Source organism: Hylaeus anthracinus, unplaced genomic scaffold (assembly GCF_026225885.1).
Source record: "Hylaeus anthracinus isolate JK02 unplaced genomic scaffold, UHH_iyHylAnth1.0_haploid 11997, whole genome shotgun sequence".
Lineage (NCBI taxonomy): Eukaryota > Metazoa > Arthropoda > Insecta > Hymenoptera > Colletidae > Hylaeus > Hylaeus anthracinus.
Genome location: NW_026534344.1, coordinates 7936997 through 7963229, shown reverse-complemented (window position 1 = coordinate 7963229; position 26233 = coordinate 7936997). Strand labels below are relative to the sequence as shown.

Here is a 26233-nt window from a genome sequence, read left to right as displayed (position 1 = left end):
TCGAAATTTTCTGATGTTCCGTTTTCCACAGGTGAAAGCGAGGGCGTATCGAGTGGGCGACGATTGAACTTACGCCTGGAAGTGGTTCGCAAATATCAACACCCACGTTCCGAGCTGCTGACACGAACAAATTCTGAAAGAGGGAATCGTGTTTCACAAACAGGGTGAACGACAAGATTCCTTCCGTTGTTCTTGCTCTATAATGCTCCGCTAGTAAAATATTATGTTAGCGCATACAAAATGTTGTTTTACCTGTGTTTGGATTAGTAGGTATATTGATTTTTTATCAGTCGTTCGATATCATATTAAAGAGAAAGAAGTATTGTGTACTGGGATGAAAATCGATGAAATTACGTTATAATGTTTTTATTTTACGAGATATGAGTCGACAAAAGAGGATGGGGTCGATTGAAATATGGTTAAATAGAAACCAGTAAAATAGCTTAAAAATGTCTAATCAAAAACAACAGAACAATATTTAAAATCACTGTGAAAATAGATCTTTAATTTACATTGTAACTATGAATGTCCTAGTTGATTTTAGAATGTTAGATTCTTACGTACAACATTAATTTTTTCTCTGTGAAATTAAATATTTGCAACAACGGTCTTTTCCAAGTAATTTTTCTAAATCTTGTTTTATATTTAAAGATTTTAATATGGTTTTTTAGTGTGTATTATAATTGTTTATTACCTCGATTATATTGTTTCGTTGATTCATATTTGAACTGGACAAATTCGTTTAATAATGTTAGTTGTTGTTAAAGTTGAATATTCAGAAATCAAACTAATTATTTGAACATTATTATCTTTTAGTTACAGCCCAGATAGCACAGGGACGTCTTATGGACGTCCATAGAACGTCCGGTTCTGGACATTTCCAAAACGTTTTCTATACGTTCTCTGTACGTCCATGGGACGTCCGGTGCTATTTGAGATAATAATATTAATTTACAATTGTAAATAGTGTATTTTATATTCGGAAAAAAATATTCTGTTCTACATATTGAATAAATATTATATTACAAATAATATTAATAAATAATATTTATTTTGTTTAAAAAAAAATATTTTTTCCTAAATCCAGAAAGTTCAGAGCGGAGTTCCCTGAGACGTACAGAATTTAGGTCCCATGGACGTTCGCAGGACGACAATGGACGTTACGCGTTTGGACGTAAACTGGACATAAACTGGACGTTCATGTGACGTCCGGTGCTATCTGGGAGATTAGCAACGCCGGCGCCAGACTCGATTGAAAATGCAAAATACTACATAAATGTCACCGGAATACAATCATGGAGGCCTAATTAGTTCTTTCGACAACAAATATCACAGATAGCATTCGTGGTCCAGATAATTTCCATTTAGAAGCTTATTTTTTTGTTTACAAAGGAAATGTTTCTTTCAGAGAATTAGAGTTACCTGGGACAACCTTACCTGGTTGTTTACTTCCTTTGGTCAGAGCTCTATACCAACATCATCATATTATAAATAAATTGTAGTGTTGATTTGTGTATTAACAAAAAAAAAGAAAGACCATTTATAATGGTTATGTCGTGTTTTTCGCGATACGGGCGAGGTTAAGGACGCGGGTTCCGTACGGCGCGGTTAAAATCAAATTGAAGGAGGGATGCAGGAGAAGATCATTTTAAAATGAGTTAGTATAGTTATTTTTATTACGAGAAATATTAGTTATAACGTTTTACCAGACATCCGGCCTTTCAACAACCGTATGGATACCTGTGTAATTAAAACCACAAGTGTTGCATATTATTATGCTCAGATTGATATACTATACGTGGCTTTAATTTGAAACCGTTTATGGTTGGGAAATCACACAAAAAAGTATTGGATTGAGAAATACTTCCTTCCGCATCGTATCTTCTTTGGGGAAAAATATTTCCCATCGCAACAGCTATCAAAATTACACTGGAAAAATTGTTTACTTAAAAATTACCCTAATTTTTTTAAAAAAAAGGTAATAGAAAGTTTATCAGTGTGATAGGCGAAGATTATCAACAACGATTATAGTGTAAATAAAATTGTATTAAGCATTAAATAAAATAAAATTTTGTACAGTATCAAACAACGACATTACTTATGGATACCCCTTATCTATTAATGATTCGAAACGGAACGAAAACGCAATGTTCACGGATTACTCTGTACGCTATCAACCTTTGTATTTTAAAGGCTGACGAGGACGGAAGACGTGAAAATGAAGTTGCAAGAGGCCGGATATCGTCGAATATGCTGCCTTCGTCGACTCTCGCAATTCAGAGTTTCGTGTCATCGAACGATCTCTCGCGATTATCGATACTATTGACTTGCAACGATAAATGCAATTTACGTGAGATTTGTATTTGCCTACACAGCGTGTCCTCGAATTACGCGAATTCATAAATACGTAGCTCAGCTCCAAGTTACATAATTATATTTATATTTTGTTTTTATATATTTACATGTTACATCAAGTTTTCGTTTCTCCCATACTTCTCTTAAAGAAGCATGTATAGAACCGTTGAACTGTAATTAAATAATAAAATTAATCGTAAGATCGATGCGTTGAATATGATTTGGATTTTATTAGACATCCTTGTCATCCTTGCATAGTTCGACTTCTTTTAATACTATCGGATGACACACGCTAGAGGCCATAATATCTAGGCAATCGTCTAATGCGTGGCATCATTCAATTCACTCATCTCTTCAAGCTCAGTATTCCAGTCATTCAACACTTAAATACATAAAATATTATGGATATACTTTTATCAAGCTGAATTTTTGTAGATATTTTAATTAAGTGTAAAATATTCGACAATCGGTTCCTTCCAGATATTTCAAAAACTATTGTTTACTGCATAGATAATTATTATGCAAAATAAGAATAAGGAACTTTTCCACAAAAGAAGTATGTTACCATTTTTAATATAAATACATAATTTAATATAAATATATAATTTAATTTAATATATAACTTAATATAAATTTAATTTATATTTAATATGATGCATAAATCGCATTTGATATTCAAAATCAATGATAATGTGGGAAAGCGTGCAATAATAAATTTTACAAATCGAGTTAAAAAATTTCACGTTAAATATAATTATTGACTGTTTAAAGATAATATAACATAACTGTTTTGTATAGAATTTTCTTATTTTTATTTTTAACGGTAACCATTTTTTGCGATATACGATACAACAATTTTTGAGATGTCTACAAACAGCTGATCATGGAATATTTTACACGTGCCCCGAACCCACTAAATTAGAATACACGGAACTTCATATGATTTTCAAAGCAACAAGTTCCTAAAAATAAAAATTGTTAAACACTGCCATTGAACTTAGAAAAGGGAATTTCTCCATCTTTTATTCGCAAAAAGCATTCGTATTAATTATGGTAGCAAGGTGCATATTGCTGTATTTCTTTTTAATCAAACATTTTTAAAACTTCATGTATAACGATTAATGATAAATAATTACAATTTTTATAGCATTTGTAAATTTGAGTAGAATACTACATATTTCACCATGTCGAAAGAAGTGTAATTGGTGCGTAGGACCACAAAAATGGCAGATAGTAACGAAGACAGCGGAAGTGATACCAATGTGTAAGTTTAAGATCTATCCCATTAAAAAAATATTGAAACATTACTGAATTAAACTAGATAAAATTATTTAATGCTAATAAAAGTGTACAATTATTAGATAATTCTGATAGTTTTTTTCGTACTAATAATTTGAATGTTAACGTAAATTTGCTGCAAAAATTCTTGATTATGGAAGAAGTACAACGAAAGGACAAAAATATAGTCTTGCAAAATTTATCAACATAAAAACGAAAGGAATCGTTTTAATAAAAATTATTTAAACGAATACAAACAGTAGGTACTGCAATAAATTTAAAAACTTTAGCGACAGTAAACAATTTTAATTATATATTTCAGTCGTTTGTTCAACGCAAACCTAATGAAATATTGTTTGTTTTCTTATTTTGTATTCTATGTATAAATTTATTTACAAACAAATTCTATTTGTTTCCATTGTCTTAAGTATTAAATAAAATTGAGTGCTAATCACTTATCGTTCTATTATGTGAAAATTCTGTTATCCGAACACTTTTGTCCCCCAATTAGTTCACATAATAGAGATGCTACAATATATGCAAAAGATCAGCTTGACAAAAATATTTATAGAACCATATCTAAAGTGACTGGATTATAAGCTACTATCTCAGGTATATCTTATCAAAATTAATACAAAGTTCGACTTAAATAGAAAGCTCCAGAGCAAATTAATCGCACAAGTCGAGAGCTCACTTTATATCTCATTTCTGGGGAATCCTCTTTTTCCTTTAACGAAGAATCATCCTCGACAGGAAACGAGTTGCAAAGGATTATCAACGATCGATCTTAGAGATCCACTCGGTCGATACTCTTCGTTAAAACGTTATACCGCGTGTCGAGTCTGTAGAGGCGCGTTGGTAATACGCATAATCGGAGTATTGAACTAGTAGCGCCGCTGATACGCGATGTATCGTTGTCGTTTAACGTCCACGATAACATCACTGTTCAAAACTGTAGAGCACTAGTATGTCGACCTCTTCTTCTGTCGCAACGAGGTCGTGGCGCGGAAGGTGGCATTAGTTACCTGCCGGCGATCATGCGCGTTATTCGAAATTATGTGCGACAGCGCACGAATTTGCGATAAGCAACTGATACGTAAAAACACGAAGTCCATTCGCACGTACGAACTATGTCGTGTAATTTATCGTGTGCTTTCATCGTGTATGACATAATTCGGCTTTCGGCCACGATACGCAATAAATTAATTCTATTCGAGCGCGTCCATAATTTTTCTTATTTTATTTTGTTGCGCTAACCCCTTGCCATACCATTTAATTTGGGACCTTGCATAGTCGGATATAATATCGCTAGTACACTTCCACGACATGGCTGACTCGTACCCTTCATGTTTGGCTCGAAATCCGTACCACGAGTCTCACGCGTTGTTGTAGGTCAAGGGGCGAAAACTGGTCTCATTAGGGTACGATATTTCGAGTACACCGGTGGGCTAGAATCGTTTTGTAGTTTCCACCGAATCGTTCTTCCAAGTTATTTCATAAGATCCTTAGATTAGAATTGCAATATTTGGTTGATCCATTCACGGAACTCGGAGATTCGAGTGTAAACCCCTGGCTGGTTCGGCACAGCGCAACCTATCCCCCAGCTGATCACTCCAGCAAGGATCCACCGTTTGTCCCGCGCCCTCTGGATCACCATTGGCCCTCCACTGTCGCCCTGCAAGAAAATAGAAAGCTTTTATTATTAACGTAAACCAGTGAACGTTTACTCCAACTTAAAATATTAATTAACTAGCTGGTATCGCGAATAAAAAAAAATGTTTAGAACTAGTGTTTTGAAAAAGTCTCATAGTTAGCTTTCACAGTGCATGATAAAAAGTGAGGTGTTCCGTTACAAAAAATCATGTTGACCTTGACATGACTTTGACCGGTCCTTTGAAGGTCAAACGGACACGATCATTTAATAAAATTTTTGAAACCCGAAAACATTTCTCTAAACCATTTTTCTCACAAATGTTCCATTTTGGAAATATTTGACTGTTTCCATACTTTTGAAGCACCCTGTATATATACATGTATTATATACGCATAAATATAATAATAATAATATATGCATATATATCTATTTCCGTTTACCTATTCACTCATAAATTTATATTCTCCGATCTAGATTGCGTTATTGAGTTAAGTTTTCTTAAAAAAAAAAAAACTAAAAAACTATTGGACCGAATTAGAACAAAATCTAATCAGTTCTAAGTTAGATTGATACACATCGATTGCATCATCGATCATTTTGATCTCGCTATTAGTTTTTTAGAAAACGTTAACGAAAAATTTGTTTACATACGTACATACATACATACGCGCGCGCGCATTATTAATTTTGTAACTATCTGAGAATATAATTTTATTTTTACTTCTTCTTTTAGTTAAAGTTTTGATTAATAACGCGCAGACGTATTATTAATTTGGAAATCACTTAGAATCTTTTATTTTTTCACTTTTCCTTCTAAAAAAGGAAAATATACCATTTCTAAAGAAATTGATAACGTCATACGCGACGTTTGCGCGTTTGTTGCGCGTTACTTTGCAGAATCGAAATTTCGCTCGATATTCCGTGTGTACATCGAGTTCAAGAAAGGCACATACCTCGCAAGAGTCGAATCCGCCGTTTTTCCAACCGGCGCAAATAAAAATGTGAGGGATGTGTTCGATGTATCCCGCGTTTCTGTACATGCCCTCGCACATTGTATTATTAATGACTGGTACAGCGACCTCTTGAAGCGTGGACGGCAATGGCCCCTCTGGAAATGATATCTTAATCAGCATGTTTCCTATATCAGGCTAGATCACCTTACTATTAGTAATATCGCCCAATTTGTAAGTGTCAATTTTGATAAAAGTCTGCATACAGCTAAAGTTTTCAATAATATTCAAAATATACTATTCTTCTAGTAGTTCAAAATTCTTTGAGTATTTAAAAAAGAAAAATGAAATTGGTAGACAACTTAGTAAATATAATATCAATTTCAAGGAAGTACTAAAAGCGAAAATGTTGAAACTTTGGCATAATATAAGGAAAGATGTAACTGTTCGTTAACAAAACACAACAAGATTAGTAAGTCATAAAATTCTATATTTATATACGAATGTACTAGTAACTCAATCCTTGGAATATTATTATGGCACCCGTTTGTTCGATGTTACAAAAAAATATTTCTTAAAAACTGTTTACGTTTTCAAAGCCATTTTAAATTTAATATAAATAATCATAACACTTATGCGCTATTAGAAAAGTGAAATTGTTTAGAAATTTCTAATATTTCTCACATTTTTTAAATGTCAACTCTTTCATTTGGAAACATCCGAATATTTTTGCGATTCACTGTATACGAAAAGTGACATCAAACTCTACGTGACACAATTGGCTGGATTTTCTTGTCAAATAATTAATAAAAAAATCTATGATTACCGTCATAAAGTCTACCCCAGCCAGTGACATAAGCCGTGCGTCCGACATAGGACTCGTCATCGTCCGGCAGACAAATCGGCAAAACGTTCGGTTGGAATGGCAACAGTGGCTCGTAAAATCTTAACAGAGCGAGGTCGTATTCGAACGTTCGGGGATCAAATTGCGGATGACTAGCGACAATTTGAACTCTTCTCTCTTGGTATCCGTACGGCTCGTCTTCGTTTGCGAGATCATGTTCACCGATCCTCAACAACAGGTCGCTTGGCGGTACGCTGTGAATCGTTAAGAAAGAAAATACGTTAGAAATGCACGTAACGGAAAATGAGGACTTGTACAAACATATGTAATGAGTTCAGTTAACGTAACCGGTGTCAACACTTCAAGAAAGTTATAAGAATTAATAACCAAGATTAATAATATCAAAAAAGACACGTTTCCTAAGGTAGACTATGCGATTCCTGTTCGCACCCTATTACCCTGTATAATACGAACTTAAAATTTGGTACCAAATTTGTTGAAATGGAATTCGGGATAGGACAAATGCTTGGTTTTTATAACTAATTGACACAGATCAACCGTTTAATATTTAACACACCATATACACTCTTGTCCTTTTTGTACAAGAAGTAACATGTAGTATAGTACAGTATGGTGACAATAAGCGCGGTAAATTCAACCTACTGAACGTTTACTTCAACAAAATTTCCGTGGATGCGTAGGTAACATATGAAAGTCACTAACCTTTTTTTAAATAGTATCATATTTTTTTGACTACGCTAGCCTTCTGTATAATACGAATTTAAAATTTGGTACCAAATTTCCAAAAGTACCAAATATTCTGATATTAGTAGGCTTCCCATTGGTGGACGCGTAGGTAACATATGAAAGTCACTAACCTTTTTTTAAAATATTTACTATTAAATATTTTTTATTACATTAGTCGATATAGTTTGATATTTTCTACAAAAATGTATCAATCTTTATACAGGGTGTCTATATATATAATTATAAATTATATATATTATATAATTTAGATAAAATATATTAATATAATTTATATTATAATATATTTAATTGTTGAGCGTAGGCTACGCGATAGCCGGCCGTACGGCTCATACGCTACCGCGAGCGCTCCATCAGCATCCTCGCGCTCTGATTGATCAGTGTTTTCCGTTAATATCTCTTCAACGAAACCTCTGACAACATTTTCGCTACGGAAAAAGTTGTTTCAAATCACCTCCCGAACCACTTCTTTCAAGGTGTTACAACATTTTTGCGACACCCTGTATATTTTATTTTTTTCTTTGAATTATACGAAATATTCAGTTATACGATAAGTACTGTAAGCAATTTATCAAATACTCGCATAGTCGTCTGAATTTGTTAGTTCGTTCGAGCGAAAATGTCACGAAGCGCGAAGGATTAATAATTTGATAAGCAAAGAAGATAACGAACGAGATTCTCGTCTAACAAGAAATCATATCGATGGAGAATCACTGCAATGACAAACATTATACCCACTTTTCCACGCAATGCGCTGCGGTTATGGCCCAATTTTCGTTGAGCAAAGCTGCGCCGCACTTGTGCAGATACGTAGACGTTCTCCATTGTCGTAACGAGATCTGAAAAGAAAACATTCATCTCCTTTAACGAAGAACGATGCTTGGTCGTGCTTGACGATCGGCGTGTCGATTGTCGAGACTCGAGACGCGATTGGAAATCCCAAGAATAGAATGTGGAACGGTACCGTTCCTTCTATGTATTAGGTTGTTACACTCGAAACACTAAATTTTCTGAGGGAATTGTAACCTTCTCTTTTTTGTATTAAATGAACTTTCTTAACACGTTCGTTATTACCATTTCATATAGGATAATGGAGGGTAACCCTAGCCATTACAAAAAAAAATAAACTTCTTACTATTTTATCATATCTTTTTTGACGTCTCGTAAGTATTACATCGCTAGTATTACATTAGGCCTGCGAGATTATTTGCACTTGATTGGCTTTGAACATGAGAAATGGAACTAAGTTTTGACAAAAATAAATTTTGCGATAATCAATTTTGTAAGTGATTATAAAATATGTTAGAAATTATGTATTCTACCTTATATATTGAAAATCTATTCAACTTCGTGTGTTTCCTTGTGTTTGGTCAATCTATTCGGAGTATGTGATTGGGTTTATAAAAATAGTGAAGTCGGTTAGCACTGGCCACTACTTTCGTGGATTGAACGGGTTATAGAATAGAACGTGATCATTGTTAATTATGTACCAACAGATTTGGTGCACATCTTCCAAAGTGAACATCATTAAAGGTACAAGTGCACTTACTCAATTATTATGAAAATCTAGTTTTGGAGTGTCTGAAGCGTCTTTGATTCATGTTCTATATTCGAATATTTTCTTTCTGAGGTGATTTAAATATTCAATGGAGTGAATCCGGTTGGTAACAAGTTGTAAATATTTTCAATAATGAATAAAAAATAGACAATTGATTTTTCGTTTCTCGTTAACTAGAAATAAAAATTTAAATGTTAGAATGAAGAATTACGATAAAGAAATACAAATCTATGTGTTTAATCGAATAAACATTAGGAATAAATTACGTTGGTTTCGTACATTATCTTTTATTAGAATAAACTTTTGCACATCTCTGTTTGGAAGTAACGGAAGAACGTAGCAACAGTGCCTGGAGTTCCTGACATGCTTAACAGATGACGCTAGGAATAAATATATCGACTTTTAAAGTTTGTGTTTTATGGTTAGTCGTAGTTACGAAATAAATGAAAATAATTTAGATTAAATTAACACTTTTTAATTTTGTATACACTTCTATTTTATTTACTTCCATTTATATCTTTTGCCTCAACTTGAAATTCAAATGGCAAATTGTATGAGATAATGCGAGTTATGTATTCGTTGCACATATTAATTTCATGTTTTATCCTACCTCATTCAATGTTGCAATTAATCTCGCTGAAGGAGTTAAAAATAATTTAGGTTTCTTACTCTATCCTTGTACATAAAATTGTTCATTTACTATAGTGACAAAATTTAAATCTACTAAATTAAGTACATAAAAGAGTATCATGATAGTCTCCCAAATAAAAGTAACGCCATTAATTCTTATAAAAATTAACAGCTCTAATAGGGATTTTAAATCAAGAATGTGTTATATATAATAAAATTCATGATATATCATGAAAATAACAAACACATAATTAAATTTAATTGCAATATTTGTAGGTTTCGAAGTCTATAATAAATACGTCCCAAAGCAAGTAGCCGCTATATTAATTATGTTTGTCTTCTACTCATAAAACTTTCTGTTATTCGTTATTTTTCACCCCCGGAATCCCTTAATAGGTACGGATGAACAAGATTGTCTCCATTTCAACGGCCACGTGTGGTGAAAAAAAGTTAAGAAGTTCATTGTATTGTACTCACCTGCCATGGCCATTTTCCAAAAGAACTGCGACTGCCACCAACGATTCGAGACTCTGGGAACAATCTTCTTCCGCACACTGCAAGAATAAGAATCGTTGAGTTCAAGCCTTTCAAAAAATTACCATATCTTGCTGCGACCGCCATGTTGGAGAACAAGCATTGTACGCATCCGTCGGACCGGACGAACCGGTATCCTTAAAAGCGCGACATATAAACGTCGTCGTTTTTCCTAGCAACTCTAATTGATTTTGCGGTCGATTCGTGCACGCAATTCACATTTTTAGTTAGGAAATTCGGAATCTCGTTCAGTATACTGTTTTGGCAATTTAGCTTCGCTAAATTAGTAATATAGTATCACAATTACGAGAATGTATATATATTTATAACATTAATAAGGAGTTTTGAATTTAAAATTTTTATTTTTTAAAACTAAACGTCTGATGATTGAACTGTACATATTTGAAAGTTTCATCTTCTCATTCTTTATAAGAATTGTTTTAACGAATTTGAAATTTCGCGGGACGCTTAAACTACGATCGCGATCTTGTTCGAATGAAACCGTTCCCGCAGTCGAAGAGTTAATTATGAGCTCAACTAGTACATTTTTTAACAAATATGAAAGTGAACAATATTTTTTTTTAATTGAAATTGTATACGTGTTATGTACAATATGTGTTAACAATGTACACTATCTTTTTATTATTATGGGAAGTGAAAGTATACATGAAATGTTTGTTATGGAATTAAGTAAAGATAGATTTGTAAAATGACACATTGTACGTCGCCATGTTGTTTGACGTTCGTGACTACGTCAGACTCCTCGATGGAGAGTAATAATCGATCCGACGGAAAATGATTTGTTTTCATTTACGTAACCACGCTCGTTGATTATTTCTATCTTGCTTCCGTAAACCATGCAATGAGATTTTTATAATTGACGCGAGTAACACTCTGTTTTCTGCATTATCGATACTAGTTGTTTAGTAATATGTTCAGTAAAGTGTTCAGAGATTTGTTCAGTCTGATTCGATTGCTGTTTAAATAAAACGCTTCGCATGTACTACATCAGCAGGACTAATCAATTTTACACGGTAAGAACCAATGTTTGTTAATTTAAATACAAGCGTTGGTAAACATAACATTTCTATTAGTATAGGAATTAAGTTTACTTATGAAATACAACCGATATGTCGTAGATTATGTATTCCTATTTATCTTTAAATCCAAATTTCTCGTATTAATTTTGCTACACTACTATATGAAATTGTTGGCACATATCCAAGCAAAAATTATCGTATAAGTAAATAAAGCTTAGTATATCATAATACGTGATTCATTTTTCAGTTGTTGATTGAAATATCAAAGACACCAAGGGAAGAAGAAGATGAACAGTGGGAAAACCTGTACAGGTCCCTATCATAATTTTTAAATTTGGATGCACCGTATATTGAGTAATTATTCAGTAATATGTGTTATTCAGACATTCTTCGTTGTATTAATTCAATTTTATAGTGGCCAGAAGAGCTTCTGAATATCATGCTTCAATTCTCCAGTTTTAGATTTCTTCAGCTTGAATAAAACATGCATTATATCATTCATGTAACCAAATTTATAATTTTTTAAACCTAAGCTTCAATTCTAATGATGAGGAATTTTACGATTACTAAAATATAAGAGTCGAGACATCATAATAAATACTAAATAATAACGATTGCGCTGAGACTAACAAACATTGATCCATATTACTTTATAGACATAAACTTAATAATTGATAATTTTGTATAATACAGTCACCTTGCTTGTAATCGGACATGTTCAGTGTTTCCATTGGAACCGGAAGTTCTGTGTCTATCGTTACGCTAGCGATCGTTGACAGAGTCGTCAATATAGTAGGCCTCTTCGTGATGTACTCCGTGACTGTTTCTGTTGCAGGTTTAGCTAAAACAAATCACAATTTCATTGTAAAATTCAAAATGAAAATTGTGCGAAAGCATTTAAACATGTACAAATTTCTCTCTGTCTTAGTTACTTGATGCATAATATTGATTTGCCCGAAAAGTTTGAGCCGATTTTGTAGGAAATTTCGAACGTAGCACATTACCATAAATGTTTATATAGATTTATTGAATTATATACAGGGTGGTCCACGCAATTGTTTCAAGTCATAACTCCGTTATTATTGCATTTACGAAAAAATGCCAAAGGAGAAAGATAAATGGTTCGAAGAGGCTACATAAAATACTCGTGAATACCGGTTTTCCATCTTTTCAATATTTCTGCTAATTCACGTGTCGTATAGGTTATTCCCGATCAATGTTTTAAAGTGACCTTTATCAGTGACGTTGGATCTATTCTAGTGTTCTTAATCGTCTAGCATAAATTCTTTCTTTTTATACTAAGCAAAGCATTTCCACACATACTTTGTTTGCTGGTTGTGTGATATTTTTGCCTTTTCAGGAAAAAGAGATTCCTTCTATATTTAAGAGCATATAAAACTGACGAAAATTAATATATTTTAACTAAAATCTTTTCTAAAGATCCTTGAAATATCATCTTTTAGAATATGTATAGATGCCATTTGTTTTCAATCATTTGAAAAATTCATTCCATTTCTGAAAATCGGCACGAACTTTCCAGACAACCTATTATGATTAATCGCAACGTATAAAATAAAAAGTTTAGAAAAATAAGTTTGTTGCAGTAAGTAGTAATATCGTACTGGAAGTCGAAGGCTGTAATGTGGATTCTGGGATCGGTTTTAGCGTGGTCTCTTCAGAAGTCTGAGGTGGTTTTTTAGTGGTGAGCGATTGAATCATGATCCAACCGTCTGGAGTGGTGAGGGGTGTCCATTCGCTTTCGGTTTGATCTGGAATATATTGAAAAAGACATTCGTTATCGACGAGCGAATCAAATTGTACAATCACCAATCAGTTCGCGATTCACAAACGTGTTGGCACGAAACGAAATAAACAAAAAAATTTGACAATCTCAATCAAACTTTCTGTCTCGCAATCAGAGTAAGAACTATTTCATATAAGATAGGTATAACAATTTCTTACATTATATATTTTAATATGAATATATAAATAGTAATGGTTATATGCAATATAATTATTTATTTTCTTTGTTATAATTATGAATTTCCTAATTATAATTTTACAAGAGACCATTACCATTTACCTAAAAAATATATATCGTATGAAATTCACATACTGAAGACCATATGCATTCGTTATTAATAAAAATTCTAAACCAAAATAAATTGTTCTGAACACTGTGGAAAACGTACGTGAGGAGATACTGTTATAATATTTTTTAAAAAGAGTTTATTTCTATTAAATTCTTTCTAATTCTGTCAATTTCGCTCTCTCTGTAGTTATGCGTAACAGTATAATAGAAAAAAACATTAATAATGAACTGTAAACTAAGAATCAATATTTATAAACAAATACCAAACAAATTTTTATATAAACTATTATCTAAATTTAAAGTTCTTTGATAGAGTTCCTGTATAAAGATAAAACAAACTCATATTTTTAATCAATGAGTATGTATTCAATTTCAAATATAACGTTTTTCACTTCCAGGAGGTGCAGGATCTTTACGGTAAAAATTTTTATAATTTTATGAGAAATTGCATTTTTGGTAAATTATAGAATTCTCCGTTCAAGAGAATGTATCTGAAATTGAAGAAATAGCTATTAGTTAGAGATACGAATTCGTTAAATAATTAATTTTAATTATCCACTTATCAAGATATTATTTGAGCTCATCTTCTTTTGATATTAACACACACATTATTGTTTCGTTTCTTTGTAAGCGTGATATAAAGAGAAATTTGGTTTTCTAGTAAAAATTAATAGTTTTAATGAGCAATTAAACTTACATTTATTAGACACAAAAGTTATCGACCGTTCACTGAGGTCTTCCTCTAACAACGAATTTAATATAAATAATTACAAACAATATACAGAGGAACTTGATAATCATAAAATTGAAAAATAAACGGAAAGATGAATTTTAACACGATTAAAGTTTACTTACTTTTTACTGATATTCATTCGTATCTAATAACTGTCAGTTTCATCGCCTATAAAAACTACTGATTTCTATTAACAATTTATTTCCATCCGAGCATGATGAATAAAAAGAAGAAAGAATTAATTTCAATACAAGTTTACGATTCAACGAATATTCCTAATCTTATAATCTCTGGATACATTTCATTCATCTTCATATTTCTGAAAATGATCGCAAACCGTAACATTGAAACATATCAGCGCCTTCGTTAGGATTATTAGATTTGTCTTCGTCCAACCTATCCACTCTACCATTTATTACGAAATTAGAAAAAAAAAAGTCGGAAGCTTATTCCCGGCGGAAACTGGAGCGAAGTGCAGTTATTGGAAAATAATTCGAGTCGTTTAAATTACAACGGAAAAGAGGCGGAGAAGGGAAGAGTGAATGTTGGTTCGTGAAGCATTCGAGAGGAAAGATTACGGTGGACGGTTTAAACCGTTACAGCGTTCCGCGCGCAACAGAATTTCATCTCTCATCGATACAGGTGGGGAGGAGGGGGGGGGGGCGGGCGGGCAACGCAACCTTTGCTTCTCTAATGGAAACACCCGTTTCGGAACTCGATTAACGCGACCTACAGAAATTCTATCTCACGCTTCTGTCGCACGTGCGCCACGAACGCAATTATTCAGCGTAAGGACATACGTATGAAAATACAGCCTATACAAAAAAGTACCATTTACAGGTTCACTCGCTGCAGATTTTAATTATGAAGACGTAGCCGTTTACATCAAATAGATTGATCAAAACAGGGTGTCCCATGTAACACATTTCACGATTTTTCAAGAACTTGCGATAATCTGATACAAAAATATTTTGAATAAACGTTGATCGTTTTCCGATTGGCTCTAGATTGCAATAAAAAAAAGTTCGAAAAGAAATTTTTGTTTAGTATTGTCAAGGTTACCTTTATTATTTTAAATAGCACTTTGTATTTTTGACTTAAGATTATTATAGTCCGTGTCAAGACGAATTCAACGACCAAGTGTAATATGACCTTGTGGTTAAAAAATGGTTACGGATGATTTTCGAGACCACCTCCAGAAAAGGAGTTTCGTGGTAATCAAGGTTTCTCCGGACTGGATTATCCAAAATCAAAAAACAATAAGGATTTAGTTAATATAAGGTACAATCTCGTATTCAATGGAAGGAATAAACGAAATATCACGTTTGAACCAAATGACGATTTCTCAAACAAAAATTTGCAAGATAAAAAGTGTCTTAAATTGTTTATAAAATGAATATTATTGATCGAATGGAAAGAAACATTCGATTAAGAACTAAAGAATAAAGTTGTATGACTTGAGTTGAAATTTGAGCCTGATTGGTCCAGTTGTTCTCGAGATAACTTCATCACCGATTGAAAAATATAATTTTGAGAGAAACGGATTTAAAGTTTCAAATATAGGTTAAATCTAATAAAAAAGAAACTAGTATTTGTCGAATCGCCGTAAATTTTGTTTAGATACGCTCAAGATTACGTACAAAAATGCAAAAACTGGAAAATAGATTTTTTGAAAATCCTGAATAGCTATAACCCCCTTTAAATGAAAGATTTAATATTTAAATAATATGAAATTAAAAGTCAATTTTATTTCTGTATTAACAAATAAGTATCGTGAGTAAATTATTGCCTTGTAGCTGTACCCTATCTACATTATGTATCTTTATATTGTTATTCCTATTTTTGAAAACTGCCATATTTCAAATTAACACAGCTGGTTTGGGCCTATTTTCTCGCGGAGGGGAGCAGAGTGCAAATTCAACTTTTGAATTGCCTGTCAAGTACAGTAAAAAGATTCACCTTTAACGGCTCATAACTTCTGAACCAGTGGATTTCTCGCCTGAAAACTAGCATTTTCTGATTTCACTCGCCGAAATTTACAGGTTTATGTAAAAAAAAACTTGCAAATTTTAGGTCCGCCAAAGTAAAGTTTAACCTGTGGAAGAATCACTCTTGAATCCTTTATCGCAGCAATGGGCAAGCCCATTTCGGTTTGTCTGCGAAGGCGTTCTTCGCAAGCACAGTATTTCTGTGTTGGATCATCCACCATACTCGCCTGATCTAGTCTCCTGTGACATTTTCTTATTTCCAAAGGTCGAATTGAAGCGAAGAGGGATAACATTTGAGAGCATGGAATTGGTCAAAGCAGAAACGTTGGAGGCTTTCAACAAGCTAACGCAAGAAGACATCCAGCATTGCTTTACACATTGGAAAAATCGGATGGAGCGGTGCGAGGATTGTCTAGAGGAATATATATTTAAAGCGATCAAATTTCAATTGTAACTGGCGACTAATAAAAAGTTTGATGACATTAGTTCGGTTATTTGATAACCATTCCTCGTATTATCCAAAGAACATGGCTTACACCCGGAAGCTTTAGAATACTTTCGTGGCTTACTGTACGTTTCTGATCAATGTGTGTTAATCGTCTGGGCATGTACATGTATCCGCGATCACGTTTGTCGTTCGCGGAAATTGTGAACGCAATATTGAGAATAACGAAGGCTTGATTGTCCCTTTGTTATCAGAGCGCGAACAATCCATTTCGAGATTAAATGCTCTTTACGGCGAGGAACCTGTCGCGAGTAATTACGGTGTTCAATGTCGAAGTCCCAGAACAATGTTATATAGGATGTTTCAAACTACACGGTCTGTCTAAAAAGAAACCGAATTTTTGCTATTAAAAGAAAAAAATTTATTTACTCAAAATAATCTCCCTCTGCGCCAATACAGCGTGTAGACCGCGTAATTAACATTTCGAAGGACCTTTGCAGCTCCTGTTTTGGTAGCCCGTTTAGTACAGCGGTTACAGCGGCCTGAATCTTCGAATCGTTGCTATATGATCCAAGGTAACAATGCCAATTCCAATGAAAGGGACACATTATAGCAATATATCGCAAAACTAACACTCTTTTCACCTCATACGTTCTTTCTATAATACCTAATCTAATATTGCTTTAATGTGTCCCGACCATTCACCCTACTCGCCTGATCTGTCTCCTTGCGATTATTTTCTTTTCCCAAAATTGAAAATTCTAATGAAAGGGACACATTATAGCAACATTTCAGAGATTCAGGCCGCTGTAACCGCTGTACTAAACGGTCTACCAAAACAGGAGCTGCAAAGGTCCTTCGAAATGTTAATTACGCGGTCTACACGCTGTATTGACGCAGAGGGAGATTATTTTGAATAAATAAACGCGTATGTAAAAGCTTTACTTGTATTTTTTTCTTTTAATAGCAAAAGTTCGGTATCTTTATAGACAGACCACGTATGTGGTGCACACTACAGATTGACAACATTTCATTCGAATTGCTTTTAATTCGTCCTCCATAAAGTGGAAGTTCATTCTATACTTCAAATTCTTATCTCTATTTAACGAATGAGAAATAACGATAATTTGAAACTTTCGACGCGATACAAGATTTGTATTTTACAAGATGGTGAATACTCGGATACTCTGGAAAAAAGAACTTTTAATTCAAAAATAGATACCCACACAAGGACTTTTCATTCCATAATAAAGTTGAATAAATGTTTTTTGTTCTGCGATGTTGTTGACAGAATGTAAGGACAATTATGTTGTTAACATTTTTAGAGCATTCGTAGACGAAGTTTAATTTGACGTTTTGACCTTAATTTTGCGCCCTTATTGAAATATTATTTGAGAAGATATGCAATTTGCATTGCTGTGTTTTCAGTTGATACTTTGATATATTAGAACACAAAAACACATTTCTAATTAACCTCTCTTTGATCTTTGTTTTTGATACATTGAATTTTCAGATGAATTATATTGTTATTGCATTATCAGTTTGCATTTTTTAAGAATTATTCTTGAAGGTTGGCATACCAATCGTAACCATGTTTGATTACAATTATCATCTTTGATAGCCATGTTTGTTGCGATTTTGCAAAACAATGATAAAACATTTATCGTTAAATAAATTTCAATTCTACATTCAATAAGTTTTTGCAATTTCATTATATTTGCAACATGACCAAATCGATGAGCATTAAATAATAGAAATAATGTTTATTACATTTAGTTTCAAGCACGAAATAATGAATCGGGTTTGTAAGTTGTATTCATTGAAAATGTGTTTATACATTAGAATATAAGAAAATATCGTTTTAAGTCATATCAATGTGAAAGGTCGAGACAACGAAATAAATATAGTGCATAAGTGCTACGGAATTAATAAAGTTTGGATATATTGTTCTGAATATTTAATATCATTAATTCAAAATAAATATTAAACGAAATTAATAATTAAAGTAAAAGAATATTTCAAGCTTCTGACTAAATCAAATGCTTACATGTCGTTCAGAGTGAGATATAATAACTATGCTTACTATTTAAAATTGTATACTTTCGATTTACGTTGTAGAGAGAAATTACTTTGAAACATCATGCATTGTTGTCTAAAGGTAGAAATGGAGTTGTCTTTAGAAATGATATTCTTATTTTTTTAATCTAGAAGCGGGAGAACGTTTCAAATATAATTGAATCAAATAATAAATGAATGATAATCAATTGCATTGTATTAAAAAATCAATTAGTTTCAAATTTTTTTATTGCAGAAGAATATTTTTTAAATTTGCAACCTTTATAAAAAAATGTTGCACCTTATAATAAATCTTGTTTGAATAAACTATACATCATACTCTTTTATACAACATTTATAAAAAGTTGTTGTATCTAATATTGTTCTTGTTTGAATAAAATATGGATCATACTTGTTTCTGTAATTCCTACAAACACAATTGTTATATCTTAATATTGTTTTTGCTTGAATATAATATGCATCATATCTTTTTATACGTATAACCAAACATATAAATCTGAAACCTTAATTTCAGTTTTACATCCTGCAAAACTGTCATCTAACGAAAAGACAAATCTAAGAATCAAAATATCTTCATGAATATTACACAAAAATGTTTGTACCGAGGCTGATAAATATTAATAATTATTATTAAATGATTTACTGCGTATTTTGGAACATCGTACACTATCGTCTACAGATACAAATCGCGTTGTCATTTTGAACAACGATATTCATATTTTTAAATCTTGAAGCAAGGAAATTTTGACGAACTGATTAAAAGTGCAGGTGAAAGCGCGAGGAAGGTGGATTCGCGCGTAATCAATCAAACTCAACGGGAGCTTTCGCGGTTCTCTCGATGATAGTTAATGCAGGAGGTGTGCCCATCGACGTGAATTGCTGCCGAGATGATTTCCTATTGACGACAAAAGCGTCACGTTACACAATGGACATCCGTTTTCTTTGATTTCACCTTTTCCGCGGGAACAGTTTTCGTTTCGCATGCGTATGAGGAATGCAAATTAAACCGACTGGCCGCGTCCGAAATAGTCGTCGATTAATTTATGAATTATGCAGGCCCAATCGCATAATTTGATCGCCTTGACGATTTCCGGACCTTAGCGTACGAATTCAAATGTTCTTTTCGTCTTAGACAATTTCCTTTAGAAAAAGGAATATTATAAAAACTGCCATTTTCTGATTCCACTCGCCGAAATTTACAGGTTTATGTAAAAAAAAACTTGCAAATTTTAGGTTCGCCAAAGTAAAGTTTAACCTGTGGAAGAATCACTCTTGAATCCTTTATCGCAGCAATGGGCAAGCCCATTTCGGTTTGTCTGCGAAGGCGTTCTTCGCAAGCACAGTATTTCTGTGTTGGATCATCCACCATACTCGCCTGATCTAGTCTCCTGTGACTTTTTCTTATTTCCAAAGGTCGAATTGAAGCGAAGAGGGATAACATTTGAGAGCATGGAATTGGTCAAAGCAGAAACGTTGGAGGCTTTCAACAAGCTAACGCAAGAAGACATCCAGCACTGCTTCGCACACTAGCAAAATCGGATGGAGCGTTGCGAGGATTGTCTAGAGGAATGTACAGGGTGTTCAAAAAAAGCATTCAATATTTATATTGTGTATAGGGCGTGTTGTACCGAGTAAAAAAGCTGTAGTAAACATAGGTCCAAAGGTCAACCGTTTCTGAGATATAAACATTTTTGTTTGCTAGTATCATGATCGACTTACTACTGGGTTTTCAATATTTATAGAAGATTTTCCACGTGTCCACCGCACATTTCTGTACATGAAATTGAAAAAATGAAATTAACGAAATTGTCGGCACTTGAATAAGAACATTCGGAACGCAATTTATAAACACTGACATAAACATCGCATGCGATGAAAGCAAGAGAGTCAATCATGATACTAGTAAACAAAAATGTTTGTATCTCAGAAACGGTTGACCTTTGGACCTATGTTTACTACAGCTTTTTTACTCGGTACAATACGCCCTATACACCATATAAATATTGAATGCTTTTTTTTTTTAACACGCTGTATATTTGAAGCGATCAAATTTCAATTGTAATTGGTGACGAATAAAAAGCTTCATCGCATAAGTTCGGTTATTTGATAGGCATACCTTGTATTATTCAAAGAACATGGCTCACACCCGTCGAAATTTATAGGCTTACATAAGAAAAACTTGCAAATTTCAGGTCCACCAAAGTAAAGTTTAACTATAAATGTAACATCTGGTGTGAAACTACTCACCCATCGGAGTGGTGGTCGTGGAAGAAATTTCTGGCGTTTTCGTAGTCGCATCATCGGAACTCGACGTCCAAGTAACGAGTCCAGGCGAGTGCGTCGTCGGTGGGTTCTCTTCCAGGGTCTGATTGGCAATCGGCGCCTTCGTTATTGCGACGTACGCAGACGTAGTCGTTTCAGAGGAAGTCCCAGACGTTTGATCGGTTTCCGCTATGGTAGAACTCGAAACGGTCGAAGAGGTCGTAGTAGCAGGTCTGCTGGTAGGTTTACTCAACGGTTTCGTGGGTTTCGTGGGCTTTGTAGACTCCAGTGTTGGTTTGGGCTTGGTGACGGCAACGGTCGATGCATCGATCGTCGATAGAAGTATCGTTTTTTCAGTAGTGGTCGTGTATTCTGGTCGGGACACCGGTTTCGTGGTCGTTGTGCTGATCTTCGTCGGCTTCGGCCTCGACGTGGTCGTCGTCTGGGGCTTGGATGTTGTGGAGGTAGTTCTCACGGTCGTAGGTTTGATTTTCTGAACAGGTCGCGTCGTGACAGGCGTGGTAGGTTTCGAAAGGACGGACGAAGGGGTCGAGGATTTCGTCCCGGTCGAGGACGATGTGCTTTCGCTGGTGGTACCAATGTTTGGTTGGATTTTGACGGTCGTCGTTGAGAACGGCTTCGTCGTTGTCACGGACAACGTGGTACCAAAACTAGAACTCACGAATGGTTTGGCAGTAGTGACGGGTCTCTTCGTGTGCGAAGTCGGTTTCTTCGTGGTGCTTGTTGGCCTTTTCGTGCTAGAGCTGATTGTTGGTTTCTTGGTACTGCTAATGGGTCGTCTGGTTGTAGGCTGAGTCGATGGTTTCGCAGTCGTCGTGTTTCTTGGCGGGAATCTGGTCGCTGGGACGGTCCTCTGGGTGGTCGTAAACACCGTTCTCGAAGTTGTCGACTCGGTTGTTCTTTCGGTGCTAGATTGGGGAGGTCTGAGCGTGGTCGTTTCCAAAGGTTTGTGGATAGTCGTGTAGGTCGGTTTATGCGTCGCTGGACGCGTCGGTTTATGAGACACGGACGAGTGAATTGGCTTCTTGGTGATCGGCTTTGTCGTTTGAGCGATTGTTTGTGTGGTAGATGGTACTTTTGTCACGGTTTCCAATGTCGTCGGCCTCTGCGTGATCGAAACGGTCGATACGGGCTTATTCGTGGCACTGATGGTTTCCGTCGTCGTGACAGATGTTTTTTGTGAGAGCTGAACAGTACCGCTGGTGATTCTGAGCGGACTTTCCGTGGTCGAATCCTCCTTCGAAACATTTTGCACGGTTTGAAAGGTCGATAACCGAACCGGTTTCGTGGTCGTTTCGACTGTTGCGAGTATCGGTTTCTTCGTTACGAGTTTCGTCGTTTCCTTTATCGTCGTCGAAGCTGTGTTACTGTTCTGCGTGGTGTAAAAGTTGATCGTTTCCTAAACATTCACGGAAAGGAAGATGATTATTTTTATTGAAAAATTGCGCTCGTTTGCTGCAGAGCTGTATCCGGAGTTGAGTAAAAGTAAGTTCTCGGAAAGAACATTATCGACTCCTTATAACTCTTCGAGGCACGCGATTCAAGAGAAAAATAAAACTTAAGCTGAACAGCTGCTTTAAAATCGATTCGCAAGTAAATATTGTTTTGGCTTGTGTATACTCCATTAAAGCAAACAAAATTCATTTAAGATTCGTCCCTCGAGAGGTTAACGATATTGTAAAACGAGTATTTAAAAAAATTGTTTATTAGCTAAAAGAATTTTTATTTAATACCTCGAATGTTTTCCATTTATTGTTCGATTTTGGAATGATTCTATTATGCGTTCAAAATGACGATTTCGTACTTCTAAATATTTATTAGCTCGCGCGGATTAGTCCTAGCACCATTAACCCTTTGCGCTCGAGTGGCGCCTCTAGGGCGACACATGTAACTTAAAAGTGATTTTTGAACGTACAATTTCAATTTTACTTATATCAAAATACAACTAGTTATTAATCGAAATAATGCACATTGAGTCATGAATGTTTCTAGATGTTTCTTTTCGAAGAAGAGTTATTCGTTTTACAGAAATTTATTATAAAAATGGACTCGATTTGATTGAAAGGGTTCATAAAAATCATTATAAACAAAAATATTGTTATATATCCAAAGACTGATGCAGTAGTTTCGAGAAGTAATTTCAGAAAAAAATGCAATTTTTCAAGGTATCAAGGGGGGAGGGAGGGGGTTTACCCCTCAGCAAACTAGGCAACTTTCTGTGGCAAGTTTCTCGACTAACGGTGAACCGAACCCGAGAACTGAGCGAAGCCTGAATAAATACGAAATAAGCGATCCACTTGCCTGAGTGGTATGCGTTGCAGGTGGTTTCTTCTCGTTGATCGGCTTCGGCCTTGAGAAGTACTCAGGTATGTCGTTGCTCTCGATAGGCCCGCTGGTTGTGACGAACGGCCTTGCTGGCGGCCCGTCGTCGATGCTGTTGTCCTGAGGAAAAGTGTCAGGCTCGTCGTCGATCTTGCAGCAGCTACCGAAGTAGAAGCGATCGATGCAGGTGCCGAGGTGCGTGCCGTTCGCCTTCGCGCATGTGAACGCGAACATGCAAACGCCGGTTTCGCCGGTTCTGCGTGACACGCACGGTAAGTTCCTAATGTTCCTTCCTGTACCTGCGGAGAAAACAGAGGCTGTAAAATGGTGCAAGAGTAATTCTTTAACGTCCCATTCATTGGCACATTGGTAATTGAACATTAATTTATATCGTTGTATCTAATAAAATAAGTATATACACCGATCAATTTCCCAAAAAACTTTTATGTGAAATTGTAGTTTCATAACTTCTTTTTTTATAATCAATGATATTTTACATATCCTCGGAAGTCTCTAAGATAGATATAGTCCAAACAATATTTACTAGTTAATATAATTTGTGAAATTAACAAAAAAAATGCGAAAAGTTAGAAGAGTTACAGTAATTATAAAATGAAAAGGAAATATTATATACTTATAATATTCTGTTTGAAGGAAGTATCATATACTTATAGATTAATGTAAATTTCTCTTCTTTTTTTAATGAAATTTTAAAAATTAAACAGTTGTGCGAATACTTATGGCTTTAACATTTCTATCGATTCATTGTTCTTCTTTTTTGTTAATTTCGTAACTAATTTATAAAAAATAAGTTCATAAATTACATATTTACATAGTTTTTTTGGAAATTGATCGGTGTACGAATACTTTCTACATCCACTGTAAGTATTATTATAATCTGGGTATTCGCGATATCATCAAAGAGACTTCAAAACACCATAATGGGTATTTGAGTACAAAGAAACTGTTACTGACAATATAACAGAATTAATTTATATTATAGGGAAATCGAGATAGTTTCATCTGTATTAACATGAATTTAATGTAATAGCACAACGAAACAGAAATTCTTAATATCGGGTTATCGAGTTTTAGCGTACGGTTCGGATTTGGATCAGTAGATTCTGTAGCACGCCTTTCTATTATTTACGTGGCTTAACATTAGTACCGCTATATTGAAACTGCTCGACATTCCAACAAGTTTGTGTATTGTGAAATTTGGAAAGAAACGAATTCCTTTCAACTAGACTGTTAGAACAATCGGTAACAAAATGTTATAAAAGTTAAGCGACGTTAAACTGTAAACTGCTCGTCATACAGTGGTTGCAGTACGATAGAGAAAAACACTTTCATAATTTTTAGATAACTGCAATTTTTCTTATTCTTAACATTTTTTTCTGATAATTGAATTAGTCATTGAATTCTGCATGACATACCTATGATGTTGAAAAATATACATGAGGAAAATTTATATCAATTTACAGTTACAAAGAAGGGCACTAGATTTGTTAATTCCTTTGATTCATCGCACACTTCTCAAAGTATTAAGAAGCTACTATCTTAGGTTCACGAAAAAAAAAGATTTGTAACTTAAAAATAGATTATTTTAATTAAAAATAGACTAAACAGATTATTAAGACATAGCTCTGCTGTATATATTGTAAAACTGAGGAGTCAAAGAGATTGCCTTTGGATGGAATTACGATTACATAATTTAATGATTAATAGCATTTAGAAACTATTCTATTTAATTTATCATTTCTGATTTCTTAATTTCGTTTTTGTAGTGTTCAACTTTGCTATTCGATATTGTAATCAATTTTTCTATAAAAATGTAAAAAACATAGATTTCATTGTACATTTTAATAACAAATATTATATGTTTTTCTGTTGTTATTATGTGTTCTTCTTATTTTGTAATACCGTAATGCGTGTGATATACATATAACAGCTGATAAGCACAGTTTCGTTTACAATCATGCATCTTTGGTTAAAATTGTCTCCCATTTCTCAGATATGCATGAAAATGTCCTCTCGCACTCAAAGGATTAAATATAAAAGTCGAGTATACGGCTACGCATTTGTATAAATTAAATAACAGACTAACTAACTAACCTCATGATGTCAATTTAAATACTCAAATTGTTGACCAACTTTGCAATACGGTTTCCTTTGCAAAATGAGCTCTGTTATTTTCATTTTACATTCAGGTAGACTCGAAGCAACTTAAACTTGACCGTGGTTAATGTAACTTTATTGATAAAAATCTTCGATATAATGGTAAACAGGATGTCGATTGTTTTAAAATGATCAATGCGTTGTCTCCCCTTAAATCGCACTAGATTATAAATCGTTCAAAGTTTGGACGGGTCACAAATAATCTCCCCGATTATTTCTTCTCCGATAGGAAGTAATAAATATTGGATGCGAATCTTATCGTTCCTCTAGAGATATGTAATAAATATTCTCAGCAGATTATAAAGTCCAGTTAAAATACGTTTTTCAAGGAAAGATTTCACGTTTTGAATGGACCAAAAAAATGGAAAAAGGTCAAATGACAAAGACAAATGATTCGAAAGGTACTATACAGGGTGTCCCAAAAGTCGAGGAGGAGCCGGAAATGGGGGGTAGCTGAGACAATTCTGAACAACAATTTCCTTTGCAAAAATGTCGGATGGGGCTTCGT

The 26233-nt window shown here is 34.2% G+C and overlaps 1 protein-coding gene and 1 long non-coding RNA gene across 2 annotated transcripts in view; one reads left to right on the top strand and one right to left on the bottom strand.

Moving 5' to 3' along the window:
- Positions 1 to 2031: 2031 nt before the first annotated feature.
- LOC128889460 (serine proteinase stubble) overlaps positions 2032 to 26233 on the bottom strand; it is a 38946-nt gene continuing 14744 nt past the window's right edge. The window contains exons 2-10 of the mRNA XM_054147112.1: positions 23507 to 23846; positions 21190 to 22592; positions 13231 to 13377; positions 12306 to 12449; positions 10512 to 10588; positions 8585 to 8685; positions 7064 to 7335; positions 6241 to 6395; positions 2032 to 5308 (exon numbers count right to left, since the gene is read on the bottom strand). Of these exons, the coding sequence (XP_054003087.1) occupies positions 5144 to 5308; positions 6241 to 6395; positions 7064 to 7335; positions 8585 to 8685; positions 10512 to 10588; positions 12306 to 12449; positions 13231 to 13377; positions 21190 to 22592; positions 23507 to 23846 (2804 nt within the window). The 3' untranslated portion in view covers positions 2032 to 5143. The remainder of the gene's footprint in view (positions 5309 to 6240; positions 6396 to 7063; positions 7336 to 8584; positions 8686 to 10511; positions 10589 to 12305; positions 12450 to 13230; positions 13378 to 21189; positions 22593 to 23506; positions 23847 to 26233) is intronic.
- Positions 11019 to 17267, top strand: LOC128889505 (uncharacterized). The gene is made up of 3 exons (XR_008460455.1): positions 11019 to 11602; positions 11856 to 11920; positions 16687 to 17267. It is a non-coding gene; the product is annotated as an uncharacterized LOC128889505 (long non-coding RNA).